The sequence below is a fragment of the Centrocercus urophasianus genome, unplaced genomic scaffold, assembly GCF_019232065.1.
Source record: "Centrocercus urophasianus isolate 14NV4802_14NV808 unplaced genomic scaffold, USGS_Curo_1.0 seq_63, whole genome shotgun sequence".
Classification (NCBI taxonomy): Eukaryota; Metazoa; Chordata; class Aves; order Galliformes; family Phasianidae; genus Centrocercus; species Centrocercus urophasianus.
The window spans coordinates 522,329-537,686 of record NW_024885233.1 but is presented as its reverse complement, the minus strand read 5'-3'; the positions used below and the strand labels follow the sequence as shown (position 1 = coordinate 537,686).

Sequence of the window (15,358 nt, the reverse complement as noted above, 5' to 3'; positions counted from 1 at the left end):
AGAAATAGACTACAAGCAAAAAAAATAACAATACAAAAAGCTTTAAATTCTTTACGTTACAAATTCTGGGAGTTTGCCTGTATGGCAGCTCTTTAATTCATTCTTCCGTCATATTTACAGCATCCAAGCTTTCAGCGTGAATCAACCCTTGAAGGCTGGCAGTGGAAGAGAATTGAAGAGTGCAATTCTCTTTAATAAGGTGAAACTTCAATGTGCTCTATGCAACATACACTGAGGACACCCACAAATACTGCTGCTCTCGCTCCGACTTCCTCAGCCAACCATCAGCAGAGCATGAATGCATGCTTTTGCCAAAATAACAGCCTTCAGAAAAAGGAAAAAAAAACCAACAAGAAAAAAAACAAATAACCCCAAACCCAAAAGTGAGCCTCCTCCTGCCTGCCTCATTCATGGATGTCACAATACAGGTCTGATGTTTTAACTGTTCCTGGATGATGGATGGCAACACTGGTGGATGAATAACACGGGAGGAGGCAGTCCATCAGGGAGGCAAAGGCTTTGGACTGTGCTGAAATATCTTGAGAAGCAGCAGGACAAGGAAAGGAAGTATGCACAGAAACAGATGTGGTATTTTAATGAAATTTTAAGAATCATCACCTTAAACGCTGGTTGGGCACCCACGATGCTCAAGCATTCCAAATGGCTGCCCCCACAATGCGGTTGGTGTCACATTCCCCAAAACAGAGGTTATTCATCCCACTGGAAGATCTCAATGGGAAATCCCTCTTTCCAGTAGCAGCATACTAACTGCTAGCTATTAATGGCACACTGTTTTAAAAAGAGAACTAAAATCATCCCCACAGTCATTTTTTAGATCGAGTTTCTGATTCAAACCCAAGCAATGGCTTTCCCCTGGTTCCAGCCACGCTGACTGCTGCTTTGGTTACCATACATCCTGTGGATGAACCTCAGCTTGGCAGTGCTGAGATTTAGGATGGCTTATGGACAGGATGAATCAGGCTGATCACAAGAAGAAAACAAATACATTTTCCTTCTACACTGCAGTCTGATTCATCTGATCACCGAGCAGACAGGCTTCACAAGCATCAAGACAGGAATCACGGGAAGAACAAATTTGTGCGCTCCAACCTCTGTGTGAAAGGCCTCGTGGTGCTCAGCAGGCTGCCACTCCACTGCTGGAGGTTACTTGAAGGCTGCATTGAAGGCCCTGCCGATGACCAGCCTGCGCACCTCACTGGTGCCAGCTCCAATCTCGTAGAGCTTGGCATCACGCAGGAAGCGCCCCATGGGGTAGTCGTTGATGTATCCATTCCCACCTACGACCAGAACCAAGGCACAAGTTATTGCTTTTCTCTCATTTGAGGGGCTGAGAGGCCCATTCCTGCAGTCTCCCAGAATAACACACTGGCAGTGATTGTGTCTTACCGAGACACTGGATCCCATCCAGAGCCACCTGGGTAGCACATTCTGCTGAGAAGAGGATCACTCCAGCACAGTCCTGCAAGAAGCGACACAAATAGTGACAGAGGCATGGAAGATGTCACCTGCCCTTTTCTCCACCTGTGCTGCTCTGACCTTTTCATTTCTCTACAGACATCTGCTAACAAACCTGAACCACTTCATCACAAAGGCACAAGATTCATCCTCTGCAAACAAGAAGCTGACACCGTCTTTCTGTCACTTTTGTCAGACTACATGAAGGTAGAAAATAGAGTGCAGCAGGGAAGCTCTCTGCCTCACAAACGGACATCATACCCCCTGGAGACCAACATGATTTGATTTGGGATGCAGGGCTCAGCTCTGCTAAATGCCTGGTGCTCTCCCCCAACAGACACAGTGATATGTCACTTGTGTCAATGACACCACCTCGGGACGACTGCCATAGCCCCTTACAGCAGGCAGGATACTGGGTTTGACTTTCCAATAAAACCTACCCATTCTGCTACATCAGTTCCCTTGTACAAATACAGTTTATTTTTCTTGTATTGTGGGGGCGAGGAGGGTAAAACAACCACTTGGAGAATTCTGAGTCATTTTAACCCCCAGTATGCCCACACTGCTCATGATGAGGAACCAGGCTGTCCAGCAAAGTAGTGGAGTTGCCATCCCTGGAGGTTTTCAGAAATGTGGAGATGGGGCACTGAGGGACACGGTTTAGTGGTTGGACTTGATGATCTTGGAGGTCTTTTTCAAACTTAATGATTCTATGATTCTATTCAGGAACATGGTTCAGTGGGCACAGTGGTAATGGTTGACAGTTGGATTTGATGATCTTGGAGGTTTTTTTTCCAAATTTAATGATTCAATTGAAGGGAGAGAATTCAGACACAACCCACATGGAATTGCAAACTCACCTTTGCATTAAAGTGGCCCTGGTCACAGGCTTTGGCCACGTTGTAGACATACTGCCGACAGGCCATAAGCCGGGTGTACATATCAGCCATTTTGCCCTGCATGAGCTGCACGTTGCAGAAGAAAAGAGACACATGATGTAGATACTGAAACTTAACATAAGTCCACAGGGATTGAGGGGAAATTGTTTTCAGCTTGAGCTCTGGGAATCAGCTGGCTTCATACAATGCATTCCCCATGATCTCTCAAAAATCAGTCATAACTCCAGGCCACCTTCCTCACAAAAAGCCCTCCCAACACAGAGTGCCCCATCTTCTCTTTAAGAAGAAGAAAAAGACAAACAAAATCTCAATTCTTTTTCTGTCTCACCTGGAAGTGGCCAATTCTCTGTCCAAATGCTTCTCTTACATGTAGATATGGAATTGCATGGTCAAGAACAGCTTGCATGAGCCTGAGAAAAGCACAGATAGGCAGGAAAAGGAAGACAACAGAACAATTAAAATACTGATTAAATCTTGGAAGCTCAATCTAAGGCAAAAAGGTTTTCCTACCTAAGAAGATATGGTGCTGTCTTCCTATAGCTCCACTCAAAAAATGCTAAGAATGAAGTCCAAAAGCCCATGTTTTCTCCATAGTGTTCTACACGTTGTTCATTTGGGATATCTTGTAGTAGGGTTTTACTTTCTTAATTCAGGAGAGGGTAGAAGAGCCTTCTTACACCTGCTGCTAGGGCAGTTTGTGCTGCCTTGTGTCTCCAGACCAACAGAAGGGGCGTGAGCCAATTTTGTAAAAAAGCGTAGACAAGATTAAGAATGGTAAGAAATCTTCTTTCTGCTTTGCAGATGACAGTCTGTCCATATGAGGGTTTTAATGCAGAAAGGAGCACAAGGAAGGGGACAAAAGGACTGTAAAGTAAAAAATGTTTATGCCAAGACCACCATGTTCAAAATCACGGTCTGGATGGTAAGTCCACGGAATCACCTCGCTTATGCTACACTGGAAGGCAGAGATTCCCAAAACTTTCCTTCTTGCATTGCTTCTATGAGGAATGGAGAGGTAATATCAACCTGGCTGGGTGATCTTTCTGGTCTTACAAACTATGAAAGGTGGCAAATCCTTACCCCAGTGGCCCACCAGACAGCACGAGCCTCTCCAGGTCCAACCCGCTCATCAGAACGTAGACTCCTTTGCTCAGCTTCCCCAAGATATTTTCAGCTGCAACCAAAGAAAAATGATTTACCCATGTGCAATCCTAAGATAAGCCATTGTCTGAGGGTCTGTGTTCTCTAGGCAAAAGATTCAAATCCTCACTTATGTTCGCCTTACCTTCTGGCTTGAGACACATTCAGGATGAGCTAAATAGGCTGAGTTTTGGTGCATATGCTCCCTACCACTGAAACACCTTAACCCAAACAAAGCCAAAAAGCAAAAGGCAGTAAAGAGTTACAAAGACCACCTACAATTGCTGTTATTCTCTATCCATGTTCTAGAGAGTAAGGAGCGCTCCAGAGACCTCTCAGTGTAGTGTTTGTGTAAATGGGAGATTCAACAGCCTTGGAGGGCAAAATGGGAGCCCTCTTCTCCATCTCATCAGTTTGTATCTAATCCAATCTGACAGTGACCAAAAGGTGCTACCATCTGATGTCTGCTGAGGAGGGATTTGAAATGAATGTGAATCCTAGTCTGATACGCCTACATCACCTTACTGAACATTCCTAATAAAGGAACCAAAGCTTACGCAGGCAACCAGCCAAAGCTCACCACTTAGCATGCACTGGGGTGATCTACATTGGCCTTCTGGGACTAGAAAATCTGAATTCTTGTTATCACCCCTTCCATGCGAGGGACTGAACAGAGCATTGCATATTACAAACACACATTTCAAAGACAAGTATTATTTCTGTGAAAACAGGACAGAAAAAAGTACATCAGATTAAGGGCTGGCAAAAAGGCTCAAAGCCATGTCTTTGTGGAACAATCTAAAGAACGCACTGACATTAGCAAATATCAATAGAGACGCAGGACCAAAAGGTTCATCTCAGTAAGGCAGGGGAGAACTTGAAGTCTATCAGCTCTGCTTTGTAGACGGACAGAGATTATTCACTCATCATGCCATGAAGAGGAACTGACATGTGCTTCAGGCTTTGATCACAAGAGATCCGAGAGGTGCAATATGCAATGTGAAAATGAGGCAGGACTTGTGGACACACAAACTCCCAAAGCAAACACTCTCTTTCAGTGATATCAGCCCAAGGACTGCATTGCCTTCTTAGTGAAGAACACGTTGATGTGCTGTGCAGAGAAGTGTAACCCCTACAGAGGCAGAGACATGATATTGGATCTTAAAAGTGAAAGAATGAACCTGGCCCTCAGAAAGACTTCAACATTCCCCTTCCTCCCACTCCCCCCAAAACAACAAAGAGAAACACTAACAGCAAATGTTACTTTGAAGAATAGAGCACAAACTCCAGCATCAATAATAGTAAAATTAGAAGTAATTACGTTCTACATTTAAAAAAAAAAAAAACAAACAAAACAAAACAAACAAACAAAAAAAACAACACAAAAACAAAGAGGACCAAACATTCTGAATGTTCTCCTATACATCCAGGGAAAAGGGATGGATAGGTATGCAGGGAGCTGAGAGAGATGTGCTGATTGCACAAGGAAGCGCAAGTTTGCTGGCTGCACATCACAAAGAAATGCTGAGGTTCTGAACCAACTTTTACCAAATCAATATGACCAAATGAACTCAGGGACAACACTCAGTATGAGAAAAAACCACTCAGTGGAGCACAGCTGACAATGAAACCCATATGTTTTAAAGCAGATGGAATTGCAGTGCTAGAGGAAGACATCTGAGACAAAGATTCTGCAGACATGTGAAACAACATCAAACTGGTTCAGCTTCCAAGGTAGAAAGAAGATCAGATGTAGCATTAATTGCCAGAGTGCAAAATGCGTTAACTTCCAATGGTGCAGTGATGTGTTTCTCCAAGTTATCAGAAAATTGAAATCTTGTTACCATGAGAACACACTGTTCTGCACAGATGATTATCCAGATGATAATCTGAAGTCTTGGGTACTGCCCTTTCTGATTTCAGACTACAGGGGTCTGGTCAAGTTAGACATGTCAGATTTCAGCTGAAACTTCCACATTCTGAAAGCAGCTGTTGCTGCTGTATAGGGAGCAGTGGAACTGCTTTCTCTGCAGATATGCAGTTAGGAGTACAGATAAGGGATCTCCTCTGCTTGCTGTATAGTGGCTGTGAACTTTCTATCAGAAAAAAAACAAACCAACAAAACAGCCAGTGGAGTAACGAAAACAGCCACTACAGTTGCCCCTGTTGTATTAATGATGGAAAGGATGTTTTTTCTTTAAGGCCTAGACTCCATAGAATTGTTAAGAGTAAAGCATAAGTCTCACTCAGGTGGTCTTCTGTGATTTTGGAGAAAAGAAACTTTAAGACAAGTAAGTTCTCCTACTTATCAGATGGGGGCTCTAGCAGCAGCAATCAGAAGTTTCTCTGGAATCCTCATACAGGTTTTGTGTATGAGTCAAGTCCCTGAGGGAGAAGTGGGAGCGATCCAGCACAGGATGTGTTCACTCATGGAATCCATCAGACTACAACTTCCCAACTTCACCAGCTCTCTTGTGAAGCTGTTTAAGAGCAGGGAGCCATCCCCATAGCCCTATGGGTCACAGTCTGAGCATGCACGCAATCAATTAACCGATTTGCCTACGCAAGAAGAGAGCGCAGCTCTCACATGCATACTGCCACGATTTGGAGCCAACTCACCAGGGATCTTACAGTCCTCAAAGATCAATTCACAGGTGTTAGACCCTCTCATTCCCAGCTTATCAAGCTTCTGTGCTGTGCTAAAGCCTGGCATTCCCTGCAAAGCCAAGACATCAAAACTAAGGATTACAAGCACTGACAGCAATAGAACTATGCTAATCTCTCCGTCAGGTAAGTCCATCAGAAAGTTTACTGATCTCTGAGAGTTTATTTTATTACAGCTTCCTCATGGGAAGGAAGATGTGCAGAGCATAGTCTCAGTTAACTAAAAGGGAAGAAAAAACCCAGATTCCTGTTTCCCAAGGGCTCTATCCAAAGGACTCTGATGATTTTTGCCTGAGTGTTTGGGTTGCTATAGGATTCCAAAAGGGCAGCAAAAGAAAAAGGGAGAAAAATTAATAATGTTATTTCAACATCTTGGTATTAAAAGGAAGGCAAGAATAAAAAATAGGTTAGTAGGATATTTATAGATCCTCCAACAATTTTGGGCAACAAGCAAGTCCTTCTTTACACAGATCTTGTCCTTTCTCTCCATATCTCTAGTCCAAAAGACTGCGTGCCTGCATACCCAAATGGAAAGCTGCCAGTGCAATATGCCATGTCACTGGAGCAGAGGACAAATCTCACAGGTTTATAAGGTTCAGGCAGGGAATAGTTTGTCTTTGAGCAAGGGACTGACAGATACTGAGTTGGTTTCTAAACAGTCCACTTAAAGTGAAGAAGGTAGCTTTAAAAGCACACCAAGATAGAATTGGGAGAATTATTAAACAGTAACTGAAACCTACCTTCTCCACAATGAAAGCAGTTATCCCTTGGGAGGCTGGAATGGCATTAAGGTCAGTTTTAGCATAAACAATGAGAACATCTGCGTCTGGCCCATTGGTGATCCAAAATTTGTTCCCATTCAAAACATAGTAGTCCCCTGGAAGCACAGAGCTGCAGTCTGTTACTTTGTAATAGATAAACCAACACTTACATCCTCACCCTTTATTTCAAGGGTGATCTTTAAGATCCCCATGAACAACATGCACACATCCCTCCCCAAAAATCAAGACGACTCATCACCTTCATTTCTGGAGTCCAAAGACAGCTTAACGAATGCCTGACAAACTAAGGCTCCTAGCACTGGTTCCATCACATTATCATCCTCCACCACCATAATCAGAAGTCTATTTGGGATCTTCAAACACCCGCCCTGCGTCTTCACTACGTTGTGTTATCATGCACAGATTACTCTGGGAGGAAGCACAAGGCTGCCAACGTGGCCTGAGAAATGCTGAATGGCATAAGGGAGGTTAGCTTCAGTTTACAAGAGACATTTGTGCTGGAAGCTCATGACAGGCTTTACCTTTCTTGTCTGCCTTCAGCTTCATGGACACAACATCAGACCCAGCATTGGGCTCGCTCATTGCTAAGGCCCCAATGTGCTCCCCACTAATGAGCTGAAAAAGAGAAACAGAAGATCCACCTCTGGCACAACTTAAGGACATTACGTCTCGTCCTTATTCAAACTAATTCAGTCAATCAGTGCATTTCAACATAAGTCTCAGTGATATACTCAATTTTAGTTAATGAAGTACTAATAAGAACTTGGTTCATCATGTTTCATGGCAAGTAATTAAAGTGACTGCACTACCTGTATCGAAAGCCAGTGAATGAGGGCATTAAAATACACCTGAGCTGCAATGAGGACAATTTGGGGTCACATATCACCACACTGCATAAGGCTCACTTGAGGAGTGGGAAAAAAAAAAAAAAAAAAAAAAAAAAAAGGAAAAAAAGACCCCATCCTGCCATTTCCCAGCATCATACCTTGGGCAAGTACTTCTCTTTCTGGGCTTCATTGCCATTCCGCACCAGCTGGTTGATACAAAGGTTCGAGTGGGCTCCATAACTAAGCCCAACAGCTGCTGATGCGCGGGAAACTTCCTCCATCACCAGCACGTGGTCCAGATAGCCCAGAGCAGATCCACCATATTCCACTGAGAAGAAAAAGCTCACATGAGCCACCACAGAGTACATCATGTATGCATGAGATCCCAGGGTTGGGCTCAGTCTTGAATAAGATTTGAGACAGTTACAGGAGAGCTCTTGGGTTTGATTGGCACTGTCTCTGGGCTGAGCACTTCTGGCTTTCCCCATCCTCTCTGAAATTTTTTACAGAGTTTTCTCATCTTCAAGAAAGTGACACATTTGCGTACATACAAATGCAGTCACAACCAAAAGTAAAAGGTTTGTTTTACAGGCAAGGAGCAAATGATTGTCCTCATAAGAGAGCTATAACAAGAGGACATAAACACGCACCAGTCAGGGAAGTGATGTGCACTCACTGGCCCTCAGCATGAATGCTGGAAGCAAGCAGCACGAGCAGCAAGAGCTACCATGAGTTCACAAAACAGCCACTGGCTTTAGATGCAGCCTTTCTCCCATGTCACTCACTCTGACTCCTGTCTTTATCTGCAGGGCCACTTCACCCTCTGAAATCACCCCAATCAGAGTTTGGGTTTTTACCCTCAATATCCTGAAACATGGGTTTATCCTTTTCTGACATATGCTAAAACAAAAGATTTTCTACTAGTTCCTAAAGTGCTGCTGGGTTGGGTGTTACTGTCACATCCTAACTCTACAAAACCAATACCAATACCCAAAACTCTAGCAAAACCAATGCCATTAGAGAAAGCACACATAACAACACAATCAGAAATTAGAGGTGAATCTCAGAGGGAATCAAAACAGACAGCACTCATGAGGCGATGGCTTATTTATAGCGTGGGAAACTGCTGCAAGCCTCAGGCACAACATCAAAGAATAAAGAAGGTAAGAGTGAGAAAAAACAGGAGCAGCAGTAAATTGGGAAGAGTAAAGAGAGAGAGCAGGAAGAGAGTTCCAGATTCAGTGCCACTGAAAGAAGAGCAGAGGCATTATTTTAAGGTGCTGCTGTTCAGCTTGCTTCTGCAGAAGCCTTTGCACACACACATGTAGAAATAGACTTCATGAAGTGGAAATAAAGGCCCCAGTGTCTGCTTTTCTACACTAAGATTCTTCCTCATTACACTGTGTGCCTCAGTAATCCGTAACATTAATCAGAACACTTTTCAGCTAACCTGGATGAGGCTGAGGAAGTTCGCCCCTAATTTTTTTTTTTTTTTTTTTTTTTTTTTTAAGAGTTCTGTGTTGTCAGTTCTCCATTAGCAATCACAGCTTTCCACAATGTCTTTTATATCCTTTAACTTCTCTGATTAGAGCTGGATGTTTGCTCTGGGATACTTTTACCCATAACTTAAAAATTTACAGCGAATGGAAGCAACACAAGGAGGTTGTAGACGCCCCACCATGGAGGCATTCAAGGCCAGGCTTCATGTGGCTCTGGGCAGCCTGGTCTGGTGGTTGGCGACCCTGCGCATAGCAGGGGGGTTGAAAGTACATGATCATTGTGGTCCTTTGCAACCTGGGCCATTCTACGGTTCTGTGATTCCTCTGTGTGAAGCATCACCTGACAGATGGTGGGAATGCACTTACCAGGAGCTGTGATCCCCAGAACTCCCAGTTCCCCAAGTTTCTTCCAGAACTCCTACAAACACAGAAGCAGCAGTCAGGCCAGTGGGAAGAGAAGTAGCTCCCTGGACGCATGGATTTACCTTGTTGGTGCGAGACCTCAGAGATAAGCACATCAACACCAGTTCCTACTGCAGCAGCAGCTTCACCCTTCAGACTAAGAACCCACACAGCCATAATGACATTAGTTATGCTACAATCTGTTGACTGAAGGAAGGTAACTCATAACCCTAAATTTAATTTGAGGCAGACGGGTACTAAGATTTAATACATGTCCAGTTTAAGAATTTAGATGAATATAAGCCTCCTATTAACTTCAAAAACTGCACTTTTAGACCTTCTTATGCTGTATCTAGCTAAAGATAGTTTAAGGCGTTGGGATTTAAATTTATATTTGCCTTTTAACCTCATACAAGCTTGTTACACTGTGTGGGTCTATTAGCCTGTGACTGCTGCAAGTTATCCACAAGCGAGACTCTGGAAAACTCTGAGAAGAGCTGCAATCGCTGAGCAATTTAAGACTCTTTCAGTAACACAGAAACTGGTATGGAAAGCCAAGGAAACTTCCTTCTTTAAAATCTCTTCAAAGGAAGTGTTAAAGCTGAGGCAAGAAAAACAACTACCGAGGAAAGCAAAGGTTCTGGAAGAGCTATAAGAGCTGGCCTTTTGGTGAGCACTTTGGACTTGGAGATTCAGATCCTTTACCTTCATAAGGGCCACTCAAGTACATAAACTTCAGTGTTTTTGGGATGGCCAGGATACTTGATGCACATGGGAACTGGATAAAGTTGTTGTGCATTGCTGGACACACACCCTACAAAGCTCATCTGCTAGAGGACAGGCCTGACCTTCCTTTGCCCATTTCCTAGATTACTACTCCTGACAAGACCACTGCATAAGCAACTGCTGCTCTGCAGCCACATGATCTGAACTGTTCTGAACACAGAATTGTTAACACTGGAAGAGACCTTCAAAGGCCATCCAGTCTAACGCCCCTGCAATGAATAGGGTCACCTACAGCTCCATTAGGTTCTCAGAGCACCATCCAGCCTGACCTTGCATGTCTCCAAGAATGGGGCTTCCATCATGTCTCTGGACAACCTGTGCAAGTGCCTCGCTATTTTTATCATAAAAAACATTTTTTAATATCCAGTATAGATCTCCCCTACTTTAGTTTGAAACTGCTTCCCCTTGTTCTATCAAAACAGACCCCTCTAAAGAGTCTGTCCCCTTCTTTCTTTTAGCTCCCTCTTTAAGACCAAGACAACTTCCCATCTCTCAAGCACCCCTGGTAGCAACGACACTGCTGTCAGCACAGCAAGAACTATTCTCCATTGCCCTTTTTATTGTAGGACATAAATAAAATACTTTCCGATATGCTTTCAAATGAGAACAATTGAAGATAAATAAATTCCACTAGAATCGTGGAACGGTTTAGGCTCCTTCCAACCCAAACCATTCTTTGACTCTTTGAATTCATCAGTTTCAGTATTTTTATGCTAACAAAACTAGAAGTTGCTTCCACTGACCAACAATCTGAAGTCACGCCACAGGAGGTTCAGACTGGATATTAGAAGAAAAATCATTCACGGACAGAGTGGTAAAGCAACGGAGGGCTGCTCAGGGAACTGGTGGAATCCCCATCCCTAAAGACTGTAAGAAATGTGTGGATGTGGTACTAAGGGACATGACTCAGTAATGTGGCTTTGGTGGGTCAGGTTGACAGTTGGACAGGGTGATCCTGAAGTCCTTTTCCAGCCTAGATGATTCTGCAAGTCACAGAATCGGCAGCTGACACACAACACACACATCAGCTGTGCCTAGCACAAAGCATCACAGAGGAAAAGGGAAGCTGTGAATAAATGCAGTAAGGACAAAACCACCAAGGGCCACTTCTTCTGCCTCTTCAGACTGTGGGCTCTCCTCCATTGTACAATGGACGTTCAGGTAAATGCTTGTTATCTATGAATAGCCCCAAGACACTTCAAAAGGTATTATTCAATAGCACTGGATGACATCTGGTGCGCCAGACTAAACCCATATAGTTAACTTCAAAGCTACACATATATCCCTGAAAATATCAACATCAGAGCTCTGAGAGATCCTAGCAGATGTTATGAGTGTCTTAAGTCTTGTGGAGCTTATGAAAACCAATAGTGAGAGCTCTCATTTTCATCAATCAAACCTCCCTATTGCACACAGTTTGTTGATTCTGTTAGGAAGAAAACTTCCAGCTCAAGTCAAACAGCTCTACGTTTCCTGCATTCGCACACAACACTTCCAAAGCAAAATGGAGAGGAGACTCAGATATATAAGAAAGAGTTGTGCACAAAGTGAGCCCTAGCAGGGAGAGTGAAAAGCACACATCAGAGGAGGAGTCTTTGAAGACAGCCAGGCACAAATGCCACAATGAAAATCTAAACAAGACCATGATCAATCCACCTTTTTTTTTTTTTTTTTTTTTTTTTTTCAAATCAGATGCTGGCTCAGTTCTTCCCCAGGTTGTTCAAAGTTACCAAAAGAAGAAACAGGAAATCAAAAACCTTTTTTTTTCTCTGCTGCTTTCAAGTCTGAAAAGTTGATGCATATCTTCCTGTGGTGCATACCGGGTTTTTGTCTGAACTTACATATAGATCAAAGTACAGACTACCATCTATTTCATAGGCACACATCAAATACTTACCCGCATGCCTTTGAATTCATTCTCCTGGTCAATTTGTTGGGCCTTTGGAGCCAAATGCTCTTGACAGAACTTTGTCATGGTCTGCCTAAGCTGAGAAAAGAAGTGAGGAGAAACGCACGTGTTACACTCCATCAATATATCATCATCTTCTTCCCTGGGATACTCCCAGCATCCACCACTGGGTAATTCTATGATCTCAAACCCACAAACACAAAAATCATAGAGAAATCTCTATTTCAGGTTATTAGCTGAAATGTAACACAAAAGGCCCTGAGCTTTTTGAAGAGTGGATTTGACAGAAGTCCTTCTCTTAAGTTCTCAAGAAGGAACTGAAGTTCCCCTTGACATCCAACCAAAAATGACACATGAGAGAGAGACATGCTACTGAACTACTGCCTGCCTGCACTGGGGCTCCAGGGGAAGTTTTAGGAAACTTTCAAAGTTGACAAGCAGAGCTTATGATTCATTATCCTCCTTCAGTACTTGCTCAGCATTTCATTTAATTTTATGAGCACGTCTGCAGTAAGAACACGTGTTAAATAACAAGTGTGGCTTATCAGGCTGGGACTATATGATCTATCCTGATATCTTCTATAGAAGAAAAATGTCATTGAATCAGGTATGCTACTTGTTCTAAAGTGTTGAAATAAAATCAGTTCAGAGTATTCTCCCAAATTTTAAGATTAATTTACTTACACGCGCTTTGCAGCAGTCTGTACGTATTCCAAATAAACTTAATCAATATCTTAAGTGTTTATAATAAGAAGACTTTTTAAAAAAAGTAAAAGACATCATAGTAGAGCTTAGAAATCCAGTTTTAACTCTTGGTTCTTTATTCCCTTACATTAATGTCAGTGAAGGAACCTTCTGCTGTTTAACCAAAACACTGAGAAGGGACAGATGCAGCAAAGCAAAATCTGCCTCGTCTGCTCTGCCTTTCTCCCTTGTTTCAAATTAAAAAGATATGTTAGTTGCCATGGCTACCCAGATCCTGGATTCCAGTGCCACCAAACAAGTTTATCCCTCTCTGGTAGACTTTTTTTTTTTTTTTTCTCTCCTTTTTTTAGACCTTAATGTTTCCATCACGACAGAATTGACAGCAGTAAACTTGACCATAAAAACTGGACAGAGAGTTTAAACACATCCAAAATATACTTTAATCATCAGAGACTGGAGGATGTATTCTGACAGGCATCTCAAAAACTTTTAAAACAGCTTATTTAAGTGTCAAGTGCTTTTAAAGCATAGATTAACCAACATTACCAAAGATCTATTTATGGTCTTTGCCAAGCTTTTCTGTAAGAGACACAGAAGTTACAAGACTACTTTCACCTTTTTATACCTGCTGAACACACTGAAACATCAAGCCGATAAAGATATAAATCACAAAAACCAATCAGGTATAAACAAGTGGTAGTATTATTGCAATACCACATTCCTCTACACTTCTCTGCCCAGAGAAGCTGTGAGTGCTCCATACCTGGCAGTGACCAACAGCAGGCTGCGTGGGGCCATGGGCAACCTGATCTGCTGTGTGGCAATCCACCCACAGCAGGGCAGCGAGGGCTGGGGAGGCTTTGAGGTCCCTTTCAGCCCAGCCCGAGACCTGAGAAGCACAGAGGAAAGTTTCATTGGTCTGGACTAACCCTTTCAAGATACTGCCACTACCTTGGGGCAAGTGAGAATAGCAGAATATAGAATGGTTTGGGTTGGAAGGAAACTCAAAAGATCATCAAGTTCCAAACCTGCTGCCACAAGCAGAGCTGCCAGCCACTATATCGGTACTGGAGCAGGTTGCCCAGGACCCCATCCAACCTGGCCTTGAACACCTCCAGGGATGGGACATTCACAGCTTCTTTGGGCAGCCCATTCCAGTACCTCACTACTCTGCGTGAAAAACTTCCCACTGACACCTAATCCAAATCTTTCCTTTCTTAAAGCCCTTCCCTCTTGTCCCTTCACTATCTACCTGAATAAAAGGATTACTTCCCTCTTGTTTACGACTTTTCTTTAAGTATTGGAAGACACTGGATGGCATCCTTTCCTGCTGTTATATCAACTGCACCAGTCAGCTTGGTGTCATCCACAAACTTGCTGAAGGTGTACTTGATCTCATCATGTATGTCATTGACAAAGATGTTAAAGAGCACCAGCCCCAGGAGAAATCACTGGGGGTTACCACTCATCACCATCCTCCACCTGGACACACAGTCATTGACCACAACCCTCTGGCTGTGACCTTTCAACCTATTCTTTATCCACCAAATAGCCCACTCTTTGGATTCATATTACTCCAATTTAGAGTCAAGGATGTGGTGTAGGACTACCTCAAAGGCCTTGCACACATTCAGCATACTATGCTGATGCGAATGCAAGGCTGTAAAGCTAGGAAGTAACATCTGAAGTTTTAGGTCCCCCATCGGCCAACAGAGCCAATGAGAGCGCTGGAGGATCCAATGTCTTTGATCATTGAGCTGATTTGATCAGAAGCGCAATCTGAGTGCAGCAGACTCGTTCGCCTAAAAACGCAGCCTACGGGCTGCGCCACCCACCTCACACAGCTCCCGGACAGCCTCCCCGCGGGGCACGGCGGACACGTGTCAGCAGAGCACCCCCGCGGATTGGCCAGCTGCTCGCCACTCTCAGCCAATCAGCGCCCTCCAGCCCTGACACACACCCCCTCCTCCCCTGGAAGGCACAGTGCCGCGCCGCGTCTGGCCCACGGACAGCGGAGTGCGCGCAGCCGGGACAGCGCCTACCTGCCGCTGCTCGTGGCTCAGCCCGTTCACCGTATCGTCCACCACCAGCCCCGCGCAGCCCCGCCGCAGCAAAGCTTGACGTTGCCTGGCTTCGCGCAGCGCCAAGGAGAGAGCGGCTCTGCCGAGCACCGCCGCCGCCATGGCTGCCCCGGTCCGGTCCCGGCGCGCAGGCGCGGCCCTGTCCCGGGAAGAGCCCCGGCCCGCCCAGCGTGCCGCGAGGGGCAGGA

The 15,358-nt window shown here is 44.1% G+C and overlaps 1 protein-coding gene across 1 annotated transcript; it reads right to left on the bottom strand.

Annotated features, from left to right (window-relative positions):
- Positions 1 to 568: 568 nt before the first annotated feature.
- IVD (isovaleryl-CoA dehydrogenase) lies at positions 569 to 15,279 on the bottom strand. The gene is made up of 12 exons (XM_042836795.1): positions 15,132 to 15,279; positions 12,373 to 12,462; positions 9,654 to 9,705; positions 7,947 to 8,116; positions 7,483 to 7,576; positions 6,920 to 7,056; positions 6,135 to 6,231; positions 3,456 to 3,549; positions 2,704 to 2,785; positions 2,337 to 2,441; positions 1,408 to 1,480; positions 569 to 1,298 (listed from the first exon to the last, which is right to left on the bottom strand). Exons 1-12 carry the CDS (start codon positions 15,270 to 15,272, stop codon positions 1,165 to 1,167), a joined length of 1,269 nt encoding a protein of 422 aa, XP_042692729.1. The 5' UTR covers positions 15,273 to 15,279; the 3' UTR covers positions 569 to 1,164.
- Between the last annotated feature and the right edge of the window lie 79 nt (positions 15,280 to 15,358).

Excerpts from the sequence above, each read along its gene's own strand:
- IVD (XM_042836795.1), bottom strand. The coding sequence starts at position 15,272 with ATGGCGGCGGCGGTGCTCGGCAGAGCCGCTCTCTCCTTGGCGCTGCGC. Across the intron at positions 6,232-6,919 it reads CTGCTTTCATTGTGGAGAAG|GGAATGCCAGGCTTTAGCAC; the intron begins GTAGGTTTCAGT and ends TTGGCTTTGCAG. Across the intron at positions 3,550-6,134 it reads TGAGGACTGTAAGATCCCTG|CTGAAAATATCTTGGGGAAG; the intron begins GTGAGTTGGCTC and ends CTTTGGTTGCAG.